General features: G+C 41.1%; 1 protein-coding gene across 4 annotated transcripts in view; it reads right to left on the bottom strand.

Annotated features, from left to right (window-relative positions):
* The window catches only part of RUNX1 (runt related transcription factor 1), a 180,171-nt gene that overhangs the window by 30,966 nt on the left and 126,384 nt on the right, over positions 1 to 22,821 (bottom strand). For 3 of the 4 annotated variants that reach the window (XM_026077618.1, XM_026077619.1, XM_026077620.1), the window contains one exon: positions 6,041 to 6,232. The exons of the other annotated variant lie outside the window; for it this stretch is intronic. In XM_026077618.1, coding sequence (XP_025933403.1) covers positions 6,041 to 6,232 — 192 coding nt within the window. The remainder of the gene's footprint in view (positions 1 to 6,040; positions 6,233 to 22,821) is intronic. 4 annotated transcript variants of the gene reach the window in all.

The following is a 22,821-nucleotide window of genomic DNA, read 5'->3' as shown; positions in this document are numbered from 1 at the left end:
AACATAGCATGGTAACAAAATTTTATCCCCGTCAAAATTAATATTTGGATAGGACCCAAATAGTGTTAAGAACTTTACAAAACAAATGAAAGATACGCATTTTGCTGCAAGGAGCCTAATTCCACACATGACTAAGTTAAAAAACAATGTGAAGAGCTGGAGCCAAGAAAGAATGGGCAATATGAAGCTGAGGATTATTTAGTTATATTACACATATCTTGCATATATCTTCACCATACTGACATTTACAAGCTGTCTTTTTCTTTTCCATTATTATATATTCTGTTACCTCCCAAACTTTCTCTAAGCTACAAATATGGAGGGTGTCAGTTTTGCAGCAAAATGAGAAGTCTTGCTTGGCCAGAAATGCCACACAATTTTGTACCTGACTTTTGTGCTTCTGCAAATGGAAAAAGTGACATTTCTGATGCTCTCTTAGTTTATGCTTTAGAGCAAACTTCCTAAAACATGTTCTAGTTTGGTCTACACGAGTAACTCTGGGCAAGAATGGTATCATTTGTACCCGCAGAGCTGCAGGATAGATTCAGACACCCTGAAATATGAGGTTTACATATATTATGTTAGTATGAAAGAGGAGTGTTTTTTCCCCAGAGTGGGATTCTGTTAGATTGAATGAAAGAAGAAGTGTTTTAAGTATGCTAATCTGATTCACATAGTAGTATGCTCATCTCTTCTTATGAGAGCTGGTTTGTGACACAAAAAATAAATAACATGGTGAGTCTGCTACTAATAATACTGTCCCCTTTAAAAACTGCTGAGGTTATTCATGGCAATATCTAAAGTATTATCTGCTGAGCAATAAATGTGAATCAAAGAAACATATTGTACTTTCAGTAAAAAAGATATTTCTCTCCATAAAATTTCCTTTCTGATAGAGCCAGTTGGAAACCATCCAGCTAAACAGATTTGGYTTGCAAAATATTTTGTGAAAACACCACTATTTCAACAAACTTCCTGTGACCTCCCAGTGGCTCTGGCACTCAAGCTTGCTGGGCCCACGGCTGCGGAGAGACTTCACCTCTCTTTTTCTTCTGGCCTTCTCCCTGCCTTAGCCTCATCCAAGCAAGGGCCCTGAGGAGGGAGGAGAAAGCGGAGGGACAACCTCGTGGCTACCGGTGCTGAAAGGAGGGAAGGGGAGGAAGGTGAGGAGGACTCCCTGCTCCTACTGCCCCACTGGCTGCCAGCCCTCATTCTGCACCTTGGCCACTCACCCTGCGAGCCAGGTGCCGAGGGGGGGACCCTGTCCAAAGGGATCTTCCCTGGCTGCCAATAAAACATACGTGAGCTGGCTCCTGGTGTGGAAATTGTATTCCCGGGCTCAGGAGCCCTGTGCCCGGCATATCCTGGCAAAGCGCCGGAGCCGGGGAGCTGACTGGAAATGACATAACCGCTGTCGGCCGCAGCGCTGCCCACCGGCGTGCTGCCGCCACTAACTTGGCTGCCATTCGGCAAGGCAGGGGGAAGGTGGGAGTAAAACTGATAGGAGTGACGCCAGCTTCAGGCAGCGCTCACTGAACACACCAGGGAGTGTATTTTGGGCTGGAAAGGTCAGGTGGTTAATCAAGTGGAAACATGATGATAGGCCATTAAAGCGCCATGTACTCCCCGCAAGCATGCTGAGTTAAAGAAAACGTACGTCAAGAGAAAGAGAGGGAGACACAGGCTTGTCCAACGAGAACATAAAAAATATAGGCGTTTGGCGTGTTACACAATGGAAAGAGTTGGCGTTCTCCTCTTGAGAGCCTGTTTATCTGTTTTGGCAGGAAGTTACGAATATGTCAATTAGGAGTCTCAAAAGTGCCTCAAAATTGCATTTTACAGCAACAAAACACTGAGGTGGAATCGCAGCTGTGCTTAAGCCCAGCGCTGCACTGCCAGACCATTTTGAAACTCTGCCCTATGAACGTTTCTAACTCTATTAACCTATGGCCTATTAAGATGATTTAAAAGTGGAAATCTTAAAATTTGGGGCAGGATACAGTTGTAGTAAGAACAAAGCCATTTTAATTCCCTGTGCTTAAACACCGCCCTTGACTCCACTACTGTGTTTCACTGGTTCATGGGAACCCAGATAAACTTGGGCTGTTTTCGGTGGAACAAGATTGTGATAGCAAAGACCTTGAAATGTCTCTTAAACAAAGTGTATTGCACCTGGAAGAAGACAAAAGGCTGGCTTTTAACAAAATAATCTCTCAGTCTTTATATTTCTTACTAATTCAAAGAGTTGATCTTTAAATGATCTCTGTTATTTTGCTATAGGTGCTAATTCTGCTGCTTTGGTTAAAGATCTGTCAGCAATTTTATTACAGACTCTTGTTTCCAGGGATTTTAGACTCAGTCATAAAAACGTGGCCCTGGCTGAAACTTAACATATAAGGTTACCAAAAAAAAAAAAAGTGAATGAGCAAACTCAGATATTTTTAAGGCTATAAAAGTGTAAACAGAACCAGAAGCATGTAGCTTAAAGTGATTATAATGATTATTTGTTTTCCCTACACAGGAAAAATAGCTTCATTTTATTCTTTTAGCCTATGAGTAATTAATAAATCATCAGTTGGAAACATTGTTTTGGCTAATCTGAAAAAAAAGAACAAAGTTTTTCAACTGTATGCATTTTTTGGATGATATTCCTAACCCCACCAAATAGAAATTATTTATGCTATTTACTAACCCTGCATTACTGCCTCCCCAGGAATACCTTCTTGGACTGATTATTTACACATTTAAAATATTCCTATTTGCCCTGAAAAAAAAAAGTATTATAAGGAAACCATATAAATTTACATTTGTAAAACTCCTGAATTACGGATCTACCTACTCTGGTTAACACCATTCTAAAGTCACAAATTATGTATTTACTTTCTGGTTGAGACTGGTATTAGAAGAAACTCAACCATAATATTTAGATACATATATTTATATTTTACATATGTATATATAAATGCTCATCAAAGGTCCTAACTAAACTTTCATAAATAACAGTCCAAAGCATAGCTCTATTTTCTTCTCCTCTCTGTACAAAGACGGGGTGACTTAAGGTTGAACTTTAACTGAATTTCTTTACTCTTGTGAGTGTAGGTCAAATCCTTTGACATTATATGCTTGGTACTTGCACAAAGTAATCTTTCAACTTAAAACATGTGTGAGGTGGTAGAAGCTTTTTCTCCCTTTCTGTTCCCCTTTTGTCTGTGAATTGGTTATGGTTAGATCTTTTAAATGAACAGGTGTACTTTATCCCTCCTTGTGATATGAAAGAAGCATAAAACTCGATTATAGCAATTTATGGTCTCTTAACTTGCTTGGACTTGTATCCATGACACAAGCAGCTTTATGTTCAAATTCAAGACCTGGTAAAATAGGAAGTTAAAATTAACCTCAATCCTTTTATAGATGAAAACCTCAGCAAATAAACAGTGGTTTGGTGGCATGGCAACCTGCCCCTTTAAATCCAAGAACTAGTCTGAGATGTCTATTTTGAGTTATTTTTGTTTTTAAAAAACGGATAATTAGACTTGGATGAATAGAGGAGTAGCCTGTGATTCATACTGGTGTGAGTTAAAGCAAAGTTTAATGCTAGTGTTTAGAGGCTAGCAATGTATGGGTTTTCTATGCCTTCTGTGTATATAAAAAGGACTCTATGCCCTCTTCAGTGACAGTGGTTTAATAAAAGTGTTTCAGCATGCAAATATGTACACATCAGTATAACAATACTACAGAATATGTCAGAGGCATTTCATTTTGGGGGCCTGCATTCTGAAATGTAATGATGTTTGTTTATTAAAAATAAAAAAAAGAAAATAACCTGACTCCCTAGAAAACACACAGGAGATCAACCCCCAAAACAATCATACTTCGAACACTGAGGAGAATGTTATGGCACTGATTGTAGCCATTTCACCCTGCTGCGATAGTGTGACTCTAAGAAGATGTGCCCTGTAAATTAAAAGGCAACTGTAGCAGAAAAAATCCTAAATGAGAGAGATTTCAGTTTTAGACTTGTTTTAGTGATAGTGACTGCAAGCCTCAACAAGTTGCTCAGTCTGTTACTGGGCTAATGTGTGAATTTCGGAAGCAGAAGAAAAGGGGAACTCAAAGAAAGCAGTCTGATTGTTTAAAAAGAGAGTATCAATGAGGAAACATTAGCAGTTCAATTGCTATCATTTTCTGAGCTACATTCACAGGTGAAATGCATTCAAACCCTGTTTGTAAAATGCAAAGCAGAGCAATATACTGAATATACTTCTGGAGAGAGCAGCTGAATCTCTAGATGAGTGCGAAAGGCCTGTCGCTCTGAAGCTGTACAACTGAAGAACTTGAAAACAGAGCAAGGAAAGAGGGACACTCGATGTTAAACCTGATACTCCGCTAAGCATATAGTGTTCCAAAGAAGCTGAAGAATGCAAGTCTGCTACTAATGCCTCCACCCACGTCGCTGCTGACTGCTGAGTAGCCATAATAATACATGCATTTTCTTTTATAGGAACAGATCTGTGCACAGGAGAAATCCCACTTGGTTTACTCTACAAATCAGGAAACTAAGTGAGGTGACTGTCAAGAGCTGTAGGAGATGTAGAATGAGATCCTTTGCCTGAGCTCACTGGCACTGTTCCAGGAAGGAAAGGACCTGCGTGGTCCTTCCACCTTTTTTGCCTGCCTCTTTTTGCAGTACCATACAGGACAACATATTGATTTATTTCCCATGCTTTTCAAAAATGCCCACTTCTGCTCACAATGAAGTTAACTGCAAATTTGCAGTAGACTTCACTGGGCCAAAGACCTTCCTAGCCCTGGAAATAAAAAGATGTAGCAAGCATCGTATTATGTAAGCAACAACCTTTTTCTGTATGCAACAAAGAGTATCTTAATTTTAAAATAAATGCTGTCAAGAATACTGATTCCAGTTCATAGTAACTGGTTCTCTCCAAAACACCAGCAGAGAACCTTGATTAAGACCATTTCATTCTGGCAGGAAGAATAAAGCAAAACTCCATTAGGAACAGCTCTCACTAAAACAAACACTATCCTTTACCTTCACTTTAGATGCATTTCATTATTCATCTGCATGTTGATATACATTTTGCAAAATATGTATTAGCTGACAGTTTAGAGATCTGAATCACTGCTCACTACATTTCAGCTGACTTCAGTGACAGATTGGATTTTAGCAGTGACACTTAATTCTAGCAGATAAGATTTTAGACTAGTATTGCTTGGTTTCATTAACATCATCTGAGCCTGAGTCTTGGAGGAAATCAGACTCTTGAGTCACTGTTTTGCAGGTTTTCATTTAAACAAAACCCATCGGATAACCACTGACAACAGAAATATGTTCAAACCAGCCTGTCCATCCTAAGCTCTTAGCTCCAAGTGGTCCCCTTCAGTGGACAAAACACTTTGAAAAGTTTTCTTTGCTATTGCCTTCCTGGGAAAAATCAAAACAAGCCGTTGACAGTGTTTCTCTCTCATTCAAGCACACAATTAATTGATGAATAACCATCAGGAAATATTCTTGCACATATAAAAAGATTCTGGAATATGGTATCTTTGCAAGAAAATGGAGACTTGAAGCATTACAGTTCTGACATATTTGAGGTTAACACCACGAACTGTACTGACAATGCAAAGATAAGACATGGCATATCCCTTAAAAGCTGTTAGATTTATAAAAATGCAGACATCTCCTACAAAGCCCCTCCTTTTACTCCTCCCACCTCCCCAAATGGTATAAGGGAAGTGAAGAAAATCTGCTTGTGTGGCTTTCCCACGCTCATCTTCCTACACTGCTATGATTATGGTTACTTTTGCAAACTGTAAAGGCCAACATTGATGCTCTACTTGGGCAGTTTTGCCTGCCGCGCTACCACCTCGGCTCCTGCCCTGACTTCCACACGTCCTGGGGCTGCCGCAAGAGCCTAGGAGAAGCGGGGCGGGTGAGGGGGCAAGCGCCGCAGAGACACCAAGCTCTGCAGACCACATGGGCGATGCTGGGCAAGCAGAGGGGAGGAGTTCAGGTACTTACCCTGAATCTGACTCTGAGGCTGAGGGTTAAAAGCAGTGGTGTGGTTCAAGGAAGCTCGTGGGTTAGGTGTGGGGGCTGGGTGATGTGGGCTGACCCTCATGGCTGTACGACGCAACTGCTCCAGTTCACTCAGGCGCTCTGAAAAGGACAAGCTCCCGGGCTTTGTCTGCTCATCTATTTTCTGACGATGTCCTATTGTGGGAGGGGGGGGAAAAAGATGAGAAAATCTCACTGACATATGAAGTCGGTTGACTAATTTTTCTTACCCCTGATCCACTGGCAAGATACCTAACCAGCTAGTGGATGTCTGAAATTAAACTGAAGTGATTGTTCTGTAAGAACAGGAGATACAAACAAGTCATGCATTGTAACCGTATCACAGGGGAGTCCACCTTCTACACAACACGGCCTTCTCTAGAAAAACAGATCCACTGAAAATTGCAGTGCTTTCTTATACATCATACTGGGTGAAGAAACATTTTTTAAGAAGGGGGAATGTCTGGACAGATGGATAAAAGGAGGAAACTTTTCAGTGGGTCCTGTGCTACACCTGCACTGGAGAAACTCATCAAAAATTCAATCCCAGATTGTGATAACGTGTTGTAATTAGGTGAGTACTACAATGCTATAAAATAACACACCTAAACAAATCAAATTTTTGGATCCTTTAGCAATGACTTTACAGACAGAAATTGGAGAGAAACACCAGAAACTGGCAGAATTGAAACTGTGGGAAAATTAAGTCTCTCTTAGTGGCATTTGGAGTTATCAAAAAATGAGGTCCCACCGTTCATCCTACTGTAGGAGAACAAATGCTGACCTTACAGTATGGGCCAGTGTGGTGGTCTTAGCCACTGCCATGTGGGAGTTAGAGGGTCTGACACACTCCAAGGGTAGCCCTTGGAGCATGGATCCTTGTGAAGCTCTGGCACTGTGGCCTCATGGGTGTCAAGGGATGGAGAAGGCATGGAACGGCACAGATCCAGCCCAACGCCTCCAGAGCATGTCCAGATTCAGGTGGAATGGCAGAGACATCTCTCATTATGGCTAGGACAGTTTTCAAGATAAGCCCTAACTAATAGTGATGAGCAGCATGCAAGGGATAAGGTAATGAATTTCTGACTGTCGCCTGTGGTCTGGGATCCTTTGTGAGTATCCCTGTCATAAAATGTTATGCTGCTCAGTAACCACAAAGAGTGCATACACAACATACAGGAAGGATATCTCATCTACTCTCCACCTTGCTCTCCAGTAGGCAACATAAAAGCACAAATTTTAAATCCTCTCTGCCTCTTCTAATACCTCTTAAAAGTTAACCTAATGTCACCATTTTACAAAGCACTTTTGTGTTCTGTGGTTTCCAGTCTTATGAGATACCCTTCACCACCAGGGTATCTTACCTGGAAGTCTGCTGACATCATGTTTTAGGGTCAAAATGGAAACATCCCTAGCAGACTTGTGTTTGGTGAAATGTCTGGAATGGGATGATTTAGCCTGGTTCCCAACCAGGTGCAATCATAATTTCCCACGATACTTTTTTTTCCCAAGAGGACATTTCTCCTAAAAGATCACTGGAACCAGCCCTTCATTCATTGGTTTAAACAGAAAGACTAAAAATGGACTACCTCTGAAAAACAAGTTATCCTTTAAAGAAGCCCTCTCCAAATGGAGGGCAAGATATTGACTACAATGGGACTGTGAGTATTTAGTCAATGGACTAGGATCCCTGGCTCCAAAAATGTCATTTTGGTACCTTCCACTTGGGCACCTCCTTATGGAGCAGTGGATATCATCTTCCCTCTTTTTTTACTCCAAACTCAATCTCACTTCTGCGCTTTCTGTTTGTTCCAAGAAATCAGCTGCCTTGCAAATTTTTGTGGTTTATCCCTTCCCCTTTCTTCCTACAGGAAAGGACAATATTACCCTTACGTGAATGTATGTCAAACCTCTACCCCAGAGGTCAAACAAGTTGACATCTTTATTTCTACCTATTTCATTGAAGAAGGTAGCATTATCTGCAGTTTCTATTCATACCACAGTTTGGTATCTATATGCTCCTGATTTTCATTTACTTGTCACAAAGAGTTGCCTTCTGCAGGTTTCTTTGCATTTCCTTCCTCCCCCTGTGGAGGTGGCTATTGCTGTTCCTGTGGTGAGTCCTTTCTGAACTCACAGCTACCGCAGTGAAATGGACTGACGCAAAATTTACTAAAATAATCCACAAAGCCCTATTCCACATGTTCCCATAGCATTTAATATATAAACATCTACGCACATCCAGCTGTCAATTTTGTATATCAGCGAATAAGCAGCAAATCATCTTGGAAAAGCTCTGCATGTCCCCCACTCTACAGAGCACTCTTTCACGCCACCCTAACAGCTTAATCAAGACACAGAAACATTTTATATTCTAAAAGGAAAATGTACATTTAAAAGCTGTTCCCAGTAGCTGCATTTCTAAAATTAAATTTTATAACTTGTATTATGGTTCCAAATCACAGTAGCTCAGCTTTTCTTCCTGTTGCCAGGCCCTTTGGCACAGCTTGAACTGTCTCAGATTCCACACTGTGCTATAAATTATCCCAAGAAGAAAAAAAAWAWATATATATATATATAAAGACATATTATACAGTAGTGGTTTCACCATTAAAAAGACCCATTAGGACTTCCAAAAAAAAGGGGGGGGGAGTCAAAAGATGAAAAAGACTTTTATCTGAAATTCTGGTTGGTCGAGAGCAAATGCTTAATTCGTCAGCAGTGCAAACCTGGATGCTGTTTCAAGCCTTCAGCTCATGACACTGGAGTTGAACGCAAACACACAGAGTCACACCAAATGTGTACATATGTAAAATACCTCATGCATTTGAAGTATTTTAAGCTTCAGCAGGCTGAAGCAAAGGGCCTGTGAAGCCAAGAATCAGATCCTTCCAAATCCATACCCCCCAATGTAATTTATTCCTAACTTCAAATTCAGTTCAGACATTTTCTGCTGTTAAGTCAGTGCACCCATGTGAAGTTTGACCTCCTTACACACTACTTTCTTCTCCTATCTGCCAGATGCTGCCCTTCTGGGATCTGGTGTTTCATCTGCCTGGCGTGAAACCAAGCAGCTTGGCAGTGCAGTCCCCACATACTTGCAGCTTCTTGCACAGGTAAATAGCTCCTCTGGAGTCACCAGAGCAAGGGCYGCGTTAAGGCTAGTGAGGCCAGAATTAGTTTTCCTCCTTGCATCTAGTGCAGGCACTGTATGTACGTCTAGCTGGCACAATGTTGGGCAGGGAGGGCAGACGAGCTCAGCCTGACCAAACTAGCTTGTCTACAGCAAGCAGGGTGAATTAGCCCAGGCCAGCTCCCTYCCCACTGCTTGGAGCAGCTCTGTCAGCCCCAGCGCGTGGGGCCTTCTCCATGGCCAGGGCATTTGTGGGGGGATCGGCACATCTGAGAGCTGTGGGATGGGTGAAAATTGCTCCCATATCAATGGGAACATCCTGCAATTGTCACCTCAGATGTAGCTCCAAAAGTGGCCTTTTTTTTAATCAGAAGAGCTACTTAACTTTCTCTCCCTTGCTGACTACTGCAGGTAGCACAGAACCTGCTTTGCATGCAGGTCTGCAGTATGAAAGTGAAGACTGTGTCAGAACAATGTAACAAATATAAATGGTTTTGCCAAGCCACTATAAATGCACAGGCAGAGCTTTGCTAGGGTGACTTGTATTTTCATGTTTATTAGCTTTACTTTGAAGTTACCCTCTAAACAACTTGCTTAAAGAGCAGGCAAGTTATCCTCAGTTCACCCCTGAAAAGAAACAGGACTATTATTATCCTCATTTTATAGGTGGAAAATTGAATCACAGAGAAATGAGGTGACTTGCCCATGGTCAGACAGTGAACCTGTGGCAGACGCTTGCCTCCCAGTTTAGCACTATAACCACAAAACCAGGCTTCCCCTTTTTAGAAGATTAACATGATGAATGATGAAAAAGAGTGGCAGGGAGGTGTTTAGCAAGCAGTGCCTCCATATGCCATTGTTCCCTGAAGTAAGGAGTAGCACCATTAAGCAGCCCTTCACAGCACAGAAGCACAAAAACAGTAACAGGAACCACAAGAAGAAGGGGCAGAAAAACCTGCAGACTTTTACTACTGCTAAGGTGAAAGAAATCTGTGGAAGTTATCACCCACTCTTCCATTTTTTTTCCCCAAACATGTTAGTCAATTTGACAATCTGCCATATTCTTTCCGTGCTGTTTTCATCTATTGTAGGCCAAATATTCCGCTGGTGGAAACTGGTGGAGCTCTACTGAGCTGATAACTTGGCCATGAGGATCTGACACTTCACTTTTACAGATCAGAATTAACTTTATCGAAGACAGCTAAACATTAAGCTATTGTAAAAGGTGAAACTGGCTCAGAGCTCAGGGAGCCAAACCAGAGTTTCTGCTCGCCATGAGAGCTCACAAGTGTGCTCCTTCCTTCCCCAGAGCTCCCYGCAGTTTTGTTTTGTCCAGTATTGGCTGCAGGTACTAGCAGAGAAAAGGGAAGGATAGTAGGATTTTTCCCTTGGGTTGCAGGGTCAGGCTGTTAATGCAGTGTTTGGGATTTTGATTAGAATAAATAGGACATCCAGTCTGGTAGGCTAACCAAGGGGTTTGGGGTCCTTTTTTTTTTCTTATGCCTTTTAAATACTGTCTAGTGAGGTCAGGCGGATATTTTTACAAAGAATATTAAACAAGGTGTGTAGAGACAACATTAGCTTTTCTGCTACTTTTACAGCAACACAACATGAAAGTGGTTTCCCTCTTAATGGGAGGGAAATGCAGTTTTATAGACTTTAAGAGACTGTGGAGCATGCAGTCTGGCCTGCGGCCATCTGGTTGGAGCGCGGGATCTGAAAGCGACAGGAACAAAGTGTCTTGGCAGCCCCCATTTCTGTGCACCTCGTGCGTTCATGGTAAGCGTGTGCTCCTTCAGCACTGAACACTGCGACTGGCCCCGAGAGACGGCAGCAGCGTTCCCAACTGCCTTGAGGTGCGGGAAAAGAAACAGGACTCTAGTTACCTTCCTTTCGGTCTACTTTTTTGAAGTGTCCTTAAACTCCTTTCATATTCGCATTGACAGGGTCAGGTAAAACAGGATATAAGGCCATCAGGGTTCTTACTCTGTCAGCTGAAGCTACTGAAATTCCTGTGGATACTCAGCCTTATTTTACAAGTGAGCACTGCTGTAATGGATTAAATCAGTTCTATTTTTTCTGTTTTAATAGGGTGACAGGATGAGTAAACTCTTCTGTTGCTTGCTCTCAAAATCATTCACTCACAAATCTCGCTACTTGGAGCCAGTGTGTTTGGAGGTACTAGTGCACACCAGCAGATACAGACCTGGGGGACCCAGTGTCTGACTGGAGATTCATTGGCTCACAGCTGCCGAGTGTCCGGGCCAGAGATAGACCCAAACAGAAATGCCCCACATTTTCGTGTGTTTAATCTACAGGTTTTCTGCCCCAAAGCAGCAGATTATGCTTGTGGGTGGATAGCACAAAGGGAGCTTAAAGCAGCAGAGCCCTTTCTCCCAGAAAGGAGTGGAAAACCTTCCTCTTGCCATTCGACCCCCCTCTTCCCCAGCACAGTGCAGGGTTAAGGCTCTGCTGCCTTCCTCTTCCCAGGCTTGGAATGGAGGCTTTTAACCCAGTGTGCAACCCGAAAGGTGGATTATACACAGGAAAATACAGTGTCTCTCCAGACTTTGCCAAAGGCAGGAGTGACTGATCCGACCTGATGCTTGGGTTCAGTGGAAGCTCACCACCTTTGAACCATTTTGGAACCTGATCCAAACATCTCTACATTTCAGGGTTGTTTGTATTCAGGGCTTTGGTTTGACTCCAGCTCTAGTCGGGTAGAAAATAAGCCATGTTTCATTGTGTCCAGTTAATAAAGTGGTAACCATTGTTTTGTACCACTGAATTAAAATAAATCCAATTATTTTTGTCTGAAGTGAAGGATGAGAAGAAAATATATTCTTTCACATTCTTCATTGACATATAAGCACACCATCTTTAGTGCAAAAAATTATACAGTCTTGTAAACAAAAATGAATTAAAGTATAGTGATTCTATGTTACTGCCAAGACAGGAAATGCAAATGCTTGAAAACCAGCTATCTCACTTGCAAAAAGCATTTTTTTAGCTAACAATAGAAATAGTCTCTTATACATATGAAACAGTATTATTTTCCTACCTACCAAATGTCTCAAATATAAAATAATAGTATTCTGCACATTCTTTTTCTCTCATTTCCTATCTCCACAGAAAGAGCAACTGGTATAAATTTTCTGAGAAGACACTGCTGTATTTTAAAATATGCATCCATAGACCCGATCCTGCAAAGATGTATGCACATGCTTAGCTTTCTGCAGTCAGCATTATCATATGGTGGCCCATAGGGTTCTAGATAATTATGTCTGACAATAAAAGCAATCTGAACAGTGGTTTCCTCTCTAGCCACCATCACTTGGTAAAGGCTTTTACCACATTCAGGCATGAGAGCGATTGTTAAAGTACAGCACCATAGACACCAACCTCTTCTAGAGCATTAAAAAATATAATCTAGAAAGATCCTAAAATAGGAACAAGACGCACTGCAGGATAGCTTCTTTTTCCTCAGTTAAAAATATTGCTGCAATGAGGAAAAGTAATGGTGATGGTAGTCAGAGCTTAACTTAGAGTAGACTCATCAATGATTATATTTTTTGTTGTTTCTCTTAAGCACTGTACAACTAAAACCTTCTTTCCAAGCAGCAGGAACATCATGGTAGACAGGATATTATGCTAAATGTTTTAGTGTTGCGTCTATAATTACCGACAGAATCAGTGTTGGTCATCAGATCCAACCTGACTATAGGCACGAGGTACTGGGAGATGTGTAAATGAGACTGGATATTAAGCACATACAACATTCGCTGGACACAATGAATGGTACATAGATTGACATCCGGATGCCCTTTAAAAGCAGAGTGCCAAATAACGCCACCACGGCGTAATGCCGAACGCAGACTGACTGAAACCAGGAAATCTTTCCAGATGCACTTCTTCTATCAACTCCCTGGCAAACCTCGCTCTTTCTGTGCCTTTATGGAAAATCTGTTTGTTACTCTGAGTAACTGCAGATATATTAGATATTTCAGGTATGATCCTTTGCTGAGCATTTAATTTTTCCACCAGATAATCCAATTTGGACGTATGTTAACCAAGCGTCCAGTGATACTAACAAGGTAAACAAAGATTTACACAGCACGTTCACTGCACTCTGCTCACTCCCCCAGAGCTCGCCCTTGCCTGCAGTAAACACAAGATAGCTTACTGCCCTGCCATTGAGGGTTAGTTACCCCACATTTACTGCACAGTAACAGCGTGCATGCACACTGGCAGTTACTGCTGACCAGATGGTGCATTTTTTTCCTATGTTTCTCAACAGTAGTTAAACACTCCCGGCAATATTTTTTTATTACAGCTTCTTGTTTAAATCAGTACTATTTAAAAAAACACACAAGCAAACACTATAAGTAGAGGAAGTCACGAATTTCTGATGAGACAGTGCCCTACACCAGAATAAATCAGAGCGTGTGAGAGAGTCAGAATCAAACCCCTGTCTTGCCTGATCTACACCAGAAAACAAACTTCCATTTCCTATTTTCCAGATGAGTGCCCTAATTATAGGATGGGAGCCATTCTTGTTCTGTTTCTATCCATATTTCATTATTCAAATGGAGTGGGAGAGCTTCCCCTGGAAGTAGACCCATGTTTTTAAGAACCATGTTTTAAGAACCACATTTTAAGAATCAGGGAGCATGCACTCCCTGATAAAAGGAAGAAATTGAAGCTTTGTCTTCCTCTTTTGAGCCATGAACACTAACGGCAAGACTATGGGCTATTTTGGGTTGGGTCTCTCTTGCTCTCTTTCTGCTTGCTGACGAACACTTTGCTTTGCTGACGAACATGTCTCACATTTATCCTGAGGTACACCAGGCAGAAAGGAGCAATCTTGAAAAATTATGTGAGACCAGAAATATGCTTACCCCCCAGCTCTGTTGGTAAGGCCTGTGCTGTACAAACACATAGCAATGCACAAGCATATTTCTACTTAAATCTTAACAAAAAAAACCCAACAAAATAATTTTGCTTGCCATGGATCCACCAAAATTTCTAATGAATCTGACATATACGTGCCTTCTCTTTTTGTTGTAGAAGTACAATTATTCTGCGGGTTCACCTTTGGAATTAGGTCAGCTCAGTGAAGTAAAAGTAAGGGAACTGAGCGTCTGGACTTTTGAGGGAAATTGTTCATGGAAGTTAAACTGGTCTGCAGAATTATACCCTTCCCTTTCTTTTTTCTTTCCCCTATGTCAATGTATATACTTTAAAAATACTGACTCCTTGACAAAGTTTGAATGCCTCCCAACTTAAGCAGCACATTGCCAAAAGCCTCTTTTGTTTCTTTATAGTTTGCATCTTCCCACACGTACAAACTGCCGTAAGAATACCCTCCAGACATGGGCTGAGACATAACAGTTGAAGATATGCATGAAAGAGTAGGTGCAGAATGAAACACAGCCAACCAACCAAGCAACCAACCAAAAAAAATACAGGCACAAAAAGACACCTCTGTCCAAAGAAAAAGCTGCAGAAACACAAGTTGCAGACTGCAAGGAATGATCCTCCATTTGAACAGCCCTTTGGAGATGGCTGTCTCCACTGAATACAAGGGTTGAGGTTCCTAATTCAGGCACCCTAATTATATGCATAGACTTAGGTGGGATGAATCTGGACACCTTTCCTCTCTGCCTGAGTTATGTAAAGTGGGGATGATCGTATTTCCCTACTTTGCAGTGCCTTTGACAGGATAAACAAATGGAAGAAAGTGAGTTGCGCAAACATCACACTATTGGAGGTTAGAGAAATAGCTTTGACAGAAACTCCTTTAATCAGCCCACTAAAATATCCCTAGACAGTAAAAAGTCTCCATAATTCAGCCTAATATAGAGTTCAATAGGGGATCTAGAACTTAAAGGTCAAATCCTGTGGCTCACTGTTTACATAAACTGGAGGAATTTGGAAACAAAAAAGTAAATTTACCCCCCATGGATGTTGACCATTCAGACTGTGACAACTTGTGAAAAACTTTGCTCCTATCCAGAAAAAAAAAAAGGGGGGGGGATCTAGCCAAGCTGTCCACTTCCCTTGAATTAAAGATCTTTGCTTTTACCAAGTCCAGTGACGGGTGTTTCCACGCGATAGTTGAAAATACCTGTTTTTTCCAAAGAAATGAGTTTGAATATTTTTATCTCTAAGCTACTAAGCAGTCCCTCCTCTGTACTAATGCTCCATTGTGCCTACACAGGACTGCAGTTCACTGAAAGCTCATAAATTTCATGTGGTTCTGCCTAGTCTTTATTTTAGGTTCTTGAACCATTTTTTGCTTTCCTCATTTTCTTTGCAGCTGCAGAGAGATATAGTAAGCTACTGTAGAGCATTTTGAAAGCAGGGCCTCTGAGAAGTTTCCAAACTGCATACAAGCAGGTTATTCTTTGGCTTGTTTTCTTTGGCTTGGTGTTAGCAGTACAGAATGAGTCAAACAGTATTAACTTTCAAGAGGGAAGTGGTGTGGTCAACCAAAACTGTTTGTGGCTAGATTGCGAAGATAGGTAGAGCAGGTAATGAAGAACAGCCCATAATGCAGGGTGTAGGTAGGAGAGGCAGACAGACTCAGACAAACAGAATTCTTAATAATTAAATCAACACTGTCGCCTAAATTTTTCTGTAGCTTTATGTGTTAAGGTTATGACACAGCCTGACTTTTCTTGACTAGTGAGCTTTGAGAAGATGGCCTGTTGCATGTTGCACTTAATGGACTCAAACTACGAGACTCTGTGAGGAAAGAATGAGGGTTTGATGCTGTAGAAAGAGACATGTATGGACTTCTTATTTGTGGCTGGTTAAATTCTTTCTCATGTCTCCTCCCATTTTTACATACTGTTCCTTATCTGTTCCACACCTAAAGGAGAAAGGAAGGAAGATGTTTCCATCCGTCCTTCTCTTTAGGATATGTTTCAGATATTAACAAGCACACTGTGCTGTAATACAACAGCCAACTCTTCTTTTTTTTTGTCTTGTGTGTTTCAAAAGAATCGTGGACATAGCCTCTACTAAGCATTGTTTTCCCTCATGCTTTGTGCAGACCAATACAGCACTGACATACAAACAATCTGACCAAGATTTATCATTAACACTAATAGAAAATGCATTTATTCATTACAATTCCCAATCGCAACAGATAGATAGGCAAAAAGCAAGGGCACAAGTCAGCTACAGGGCAAAAGTCCTCTTTGCATTCATTGCATGTGTGACAGAGGATAAACCAAAAACCTGCCGTGTTTTCATACAGGCCTCCAAGGAGGAAACTGCTGCATGTTCTGATAATCCAGGGCAAGCTAAGCTATGAGTGAGTGCAGCACAAATGGATTTTCACCCCTTCCAATTACATTCCAAGAAGAAAATAGGGCTATTCACTGAAAATGCTGCACAGATTCATCCAGCCCTTCTCTTAGATGCTTGTTGTTTTGTTAAATCCGTAAATAAGGCAACTTCTCAAAAACTGAGGCGTCAGAAAAGATGCTGTACTGTCAAAAGATTGTTTGGCTAAAGGAAACGTCTGACCACTTCCACGCAGGGTGAAAGCTACTGTTCTCAAGGGCACATCCCATGTTTCCCCTCTCCCTTCTTCCAGCTCCCTTAGGAGCCTGAAAAAGAGTAAGGCCTCTCCCTGGTGTACCACTGAGCGCAGGGTGGGAGAAAGCAGCTTGCAGAGGACATGCACAATGGAGTCATGCTGCTCTCCTACCCATGTCTGCATGAAGCTTTCTCTTCTGCCAGTCAATAGTGCCATAGGCATTTGGTGGAGCAGCCTGTACGGGACAGTGGCATTGCTACTAGATGTTCAAACAGCACAGATTTTTTTGCTAACCTCCTTCTAGGGAGGGTCAGGGTTATGTTACACTCCCAAAACCACAGTAGGCAGCTGCACTGTGGGTCCTAACTATGAGTCCCTTCTTCCCCACCTCACACAAGGCCTCTACAGCTGCTTCAAACCTGTCATTTGCTCAGGTTTAGTGACTGGAGTTGAAAAGACTGTCCTTGCTGAAGAAAACGTGATAGACAAAGGACCAGACTCACAAATCTCAGATTTAGAGTACCATCAACATGCACCAACTTTACTGGAAAGATAATCAATCTGTGAAAGAACTACGATCTTCAGTGAAGACCAGCACATGGTCATATCTCCAAGGGTCGCTCTAGCTGCCAGGATGCTGCATATGAATGCTTTTCTTTACATACACACACACAAACACATAAATACAAGTGGCATCTATTCAGTCTTTTTTTTCATAATCCTATGGAAAATCCCCCTCCTGCCCCCTCTCCCCCAAAAAAGAGACTTACTCATCGATCTTAACAGCTATAAATTCTTTGGAGACAAATGCAGTTGACAGGAKAATGGCAGACCTACTGACTGCTTAGGAAGGATTTAAATAGCATAAATTCACCTAATTCTGCTCTTGTCACATGTACAGAATACTTTCCCACTGACTTCAGCAGAGCTAGACCAAAGTTGGGTACATTTGAAAAACCCATCATATAATATAGGTTAGCACTTAAAAATATTCACCACAGTCTTTGTAGCTGTTCAGCCACTGGGCAATAAAGTAATGAATACTCAGTGCAAAATAAGGTTGATAAAGATGAAAAATGTGAAAGAAATGAAAAAACCTACCTATCTGTTCTCAATTTAAAGTCACACTAATTCAAGGGAAAAAAGAGCTGTGTGGGATGAAGTGACTCAAAAAAGGGGTTGAAATAATTGCTGCAGGACTAGGATAATCTTACTGCAGTTCATAACCTATACTGCAACAACTCTGATTTCCTGTTTACCTGCTTTATGTGGGGAAGGAGCTTGGACTGTCAACAGTTCTGTTTATCTTTAAAAAAACCCAACTTAATAACTAGGCAAGCAAATATATGAGCCACCGCACTCCCAGAAAAGCAGTCTGTATAGTGATACTTGACACAAGATTTTGTATGCTCTTATCCAACAAATTCATTAAACTGAAATGATGAATTCCCTGCCTCATGTCACCCAACATCAACTCTCCTAACTGATTCAGCAGTGAGACTGATAAATGCCAGGAAAAATAATTCCATTCCATTTTTTCCAGATGGAAAGGAAGTGTCTGCACCATGAAACCTCAAGGATGCTGGTATTAAAAACAGAAGGGAAGTACTGAGGAGGACAAAAAGGATCTCCCTGTCATTGTCACATCAGGGAATACTGAGCAGTCATATAGATTTCTTAATCCTTTGCACATCTTTTAGAGAATAATCAGCACTGTTTTTAGCAGCTGTGGGTAGCAGTTACCCAGTTAAGGTCCATACAAGGTAGGTCTTGTCTGGACCTTGTCTATACTGAGGGATCTTTGCACCAGCGTAGTTACAGCAATCACACATGGCTTTTACTGGTCTTTTTAGCTTGGGCAGCGTGCCCACGGATATCTCTGATTTCTAGTCTGAAACCGATTGCTTGCGAACGTGGGAGTTCTGTCTCCACCTGCGTATATAGGCTTTGTACCAGGTTCCTGCTTCCAGGGAAAAATATCCCAGGGTGACCACGGTGTCAGGACTTTCACTCCACTGCTGAGGCCTCAAACAAAGGACAAGTGTTGTGCCAGACCTCAAAGTCAACAGGCTGAGCCCTACCAAGCTCTGTGACAGAAATGAACCCCAGGTCCAGGCTGTGCCAGCGCTATGGATGGCCATGAAGAAGTGCTCACAAGCACAGCTGCACTATTGCTTTGGTGGAGAAGAAAAGGCCTGCTGAGGAGCCAGGGTCCAGGACACAGAGAGGTCTTCCTGGGCACCTGGAACCTGAAAGCCATTGAGAAGCCTGTGTAGGCTCTGAAGAGCTGATTGCAATGAGACATCTGTAGTAACTACTGCTACAGAGGTACCCACCACCATTCTGCACCAGCTCTGGTCCTGTTCTGTACTAACCAAACTTTTAACTCCCAGTGTTAGATGGTCCTGACAGGTCAACTGATATACAGCCACACTGGCTGTATATTCAGTATGATCTTCTAAAAATGTGTGCATAATGGAAAAAGAAAATTTTTCCCATTACTCTTAACTTTTCTCCAGAAAATACAAGTCACAAAGTGACAAACTACTTTCTGCCCTTTAATTCTTTGTGTACTTATTATAAGCTTTCATTATGAAAAGTTGGCTACTGGAATGCATAACCATTCTCTCTTTCATAATTGGGGGAGACATGTCCCAGTTGTGAGATGTGCATTTTATGGTTTATGCTATTGTTCTCTTGCTGCTCTGGGAGATGCAAAGCTGACCTGGCTATTGATAGACTGTTAGGACTGTCTGCCTATTAAGAAACAGCTTCTTCAGTCTAAAAGTACATCCTTGTGATAGTATACCAGTTTATTTTGCTTAAATGGACTCAATTGCTCTTCCTTGTCCATTCTTCAATAAGACACACACACACACACACACACACACACACACACACACATAAAGGAAGCCCATAGCAATACTCTACCTACACATATCTATTTAGGGACAGCAATGTATTAAGTCATATTGTTTGAATTTGAGCTAGATTGTTTTGTAACTTCACACAGCTGCTGTATATTTGTATATTACCATTGCATAAGCTGAATACAAATGTCTCCAGAGTGTGCTCATAATTTAAACACTAGTCCACCCACTCGCCAGTCAGTGTCAATAAGACAATAGAACACATGAATACAAATATGCACACAGAAACATCAGTGCTCAACCATTTGCTTTCTTGCAGCCCATCCCTTTCTTTTGTCTATACAAGATTTATTTGGATTGGAACCTCTTGGGGGCAAGTACCTTGGCCAAGATTTTAAAAAGTGATTAGCAAATTTGGGTTCTGATCCTCAGAGGGTGGTGCTCTACGGAGTGCGTAGCACACAACTAGTGTTATCAAAGTAAAAAGGAGTCTCAACTGTGCTCTTATTTCAATAAAGTGATTCTGTTACCTAAACAAGGCACTTGAAAATCCCACATTTTCCCCTATACATTTTCTGCTAAGTAACTTTTGAGCACTGTAAGTCTCCAGGTGAATGGAAGGATCTGATGAGTAAGCACTCAAACTTACATGGCGGGTACATACCAATGACACGATAGTTAATTTTTTCATGGTTTCTGAACTGCTTTTTAGTATGTTAGTCTCAGTTTCCAACAGATGGAGTTACTTGCAGCAGCAAGCAAGCAAGCAAGCAAGCAAGGCATTTAATATTAATTTGACTTACTGAGATGAAAAGAGTTTTGAAAACTGCTGGGCTTTTTCTTGCATGAAAGGCTGAAGGTGGGGTAGAAAAAGTGATGTGAAAACCTCAGTGGAATCATACATCCCCAGCCTGAAAAATGTACAGGTTTCCTTGCTTCTGCAAAGGGAATGGTGATGTCAACCCCTTGTGGGCTTTGTCTGCTCTCCTCCCACAAGTTTCTCTGCGAATCTAATATCTGTGGGGAAAAGATTGGACAGGGCAGGGGAAAGAATAAGCTGTTCAGATGCACTTATCACTATCAGCCCTTGGGGAGTCCCTAAAAAAGATCTCAGGTGAGGCAAAGAGTCTCTGAAAAGGGATATTGAAGATTTCCTTCAGACCATCTATGAGCCATGGGCTTTTCCTTTCATTTTACAAGTAAGACATGATCACTTCAGATCAAGGTCTGAAGCTGCACTTAAAAATTGTGACTGATCAAAGGTGTACCCCATACATGGCTAGCTTTGCCAGGAGACAAGAAGAATTGTCTGTCCCTAAAAAGAGTGCTTGTTGGGCCAGCAACCTTTTAAGCTCCTTCTCAAATTTTGCTCAACAACTTTATCCCCTCTCCTCCTGCTCCTCAGCACCCTGCTCTTTGATACAAGGATGCCAAAAACTATTTGGGAAAACCACATATCCAGTATGGGATAATCACCTTTAACAAACAGCTTAACTCTGGACAGCTCAGACCCCTTGAGTCTAAATCCATGTAGTCTTTTGATTTTGCACACTCTTTTCAGTTACCAGGTCTAAGACTGAATTATTCAGAGCAATGTAGGTTAAAAAAAATCAATGAGAAAAAAATAGAAAGAAGTAGTCAAAAGAAAAAAAMCTAATTTTTAGGCAGACATACACAGTAGGTCAAATGGCCTAAGGGAAATATTTAATTTAAGAGTCATGCTATTTCTACCAAGTTTCCTAACCAAAAATATTTTCATCAGGAGCACTACTCTTGATCTGGTTACTGCTAATGATTTTCCCCATGGACTTAGCTCATAAAAACATAAATTGCTTTATGAATCATAGAATCATAGAAGTTGGAGAAGAAAATGATGGCTTAGATCATCTTGCCCTTCTCCCTGCCAGTGTAGTATTATTTCTTTTTATAAAAAAATTGAAAATCAGCATTTATTTTAAGCTGGAGAGTGAAAATACCAAGTTCAAAAGAGATTTTAAAAATAAATAATGAAAGCAGTGGAGGAAGAGCCAGATTCCTAAGTACCTTGGCTCTCTCTGCAAACCATGACAATTTGATGAGAAGTATTGTCTGGATAGGCACAGTGAGAAATTCAATGGCAAAAAAAAGACAATGGCGTAACTAATGCACACAAGTAATTATCACAGTTGTAAATGCAAATCTGGTAGTTACATATACAAATATGTTGTTAGACAAATAAGTGGCCATTACAATAACTGTGATCAAATGTACAATGCAACATGGAAGAATCTGAAATCTGAAAAGCTAGATAGCTTCTGTGCAGAAAGTGAAGGGGCATGCATGTGATAATACACACCACGTTATCTTCACACATAGTGACATCTCCACACATCACAGTGAGCCAAAAAGTCTGTGCTTTGGCTTTTGGAGCCTTTGGCTGGGGTATTTTTCTATTCTCCAATCATGACTTCAAATCTGGCTTTGTATTTTTATGTCAAGTTTTTTCACCAAGCATGCACAGTTAAAGAGCCTGTCCTTTTTCATTACAAAACCTRATTTTTGAATTCTTGTTACTCTGGCTCAGAAACTGCACTTGATCTGATATTCTCTGAAGACGAAAGAGGATGTTTCTGTTATTTCTCAAAATGCCTCAAAAATGGCATCTTACCTTCCAGTATTTTTCACAAAGAATGTAGGCACTGTTTAGAATTCAGACAGAGAACTGTTAAAAATGTAAAGTAAATGAATCAAAACTTGTTGCTGGAGTTGGTTTTGGACTTTTGGACTTAACCATGGTTTTCTAGATTTCTGTAAGAGACCAGTATCTAATTTTGTTCCCATTACTGTATTCCACAGATTTCTTTTAAACCAGGACATCTTAGAAAATACATCTCAGCATTTCTGTAATTCTTTTAGCTCAAGGGAGAGAAGCTCATGGATCTCTAAACATGAAAGGTCCCAAATATTGATTACGGAAACTAGAAACACTTCTTTAATCCAGCAGTTTTCATTTTGATTCTAATCTGAATACAAGCAGGCTGGTATCATTTTAAATTCCTTCAGTATAGAGCGTGCATGTACTGATAGGTCTAACCACAAATCCTTTATGTGAGTTTGTGCAGGTAACAGCCGTGCAATCTATTTTTGTACAGGCTACAAATGTAACTGATCTAATTGGACCAATGCAAAATAGGATACACCCACCAAGCAAGGG

This window comes from Apteryx rowi, unplaced genomic scaffold, assembly GCF_003343035.1.
Source record: "Apteryx rowi isolate R43461 unplaced genomic scaffold, aptRow1 scaffold_46, whole genome shotgun sequence".
NCBI classification, from domain to species: Eukaryota; Metazoa; Chordata; class Aves; order Apterygiformes; family Apterygidae; genus Apteryx; species Apteryx rowi.
The sequence above is the reverse complement of the archived record's forward strand: the minus strand, read 5'-3'. Positions and strand labels throughout refer to the sequence as shown.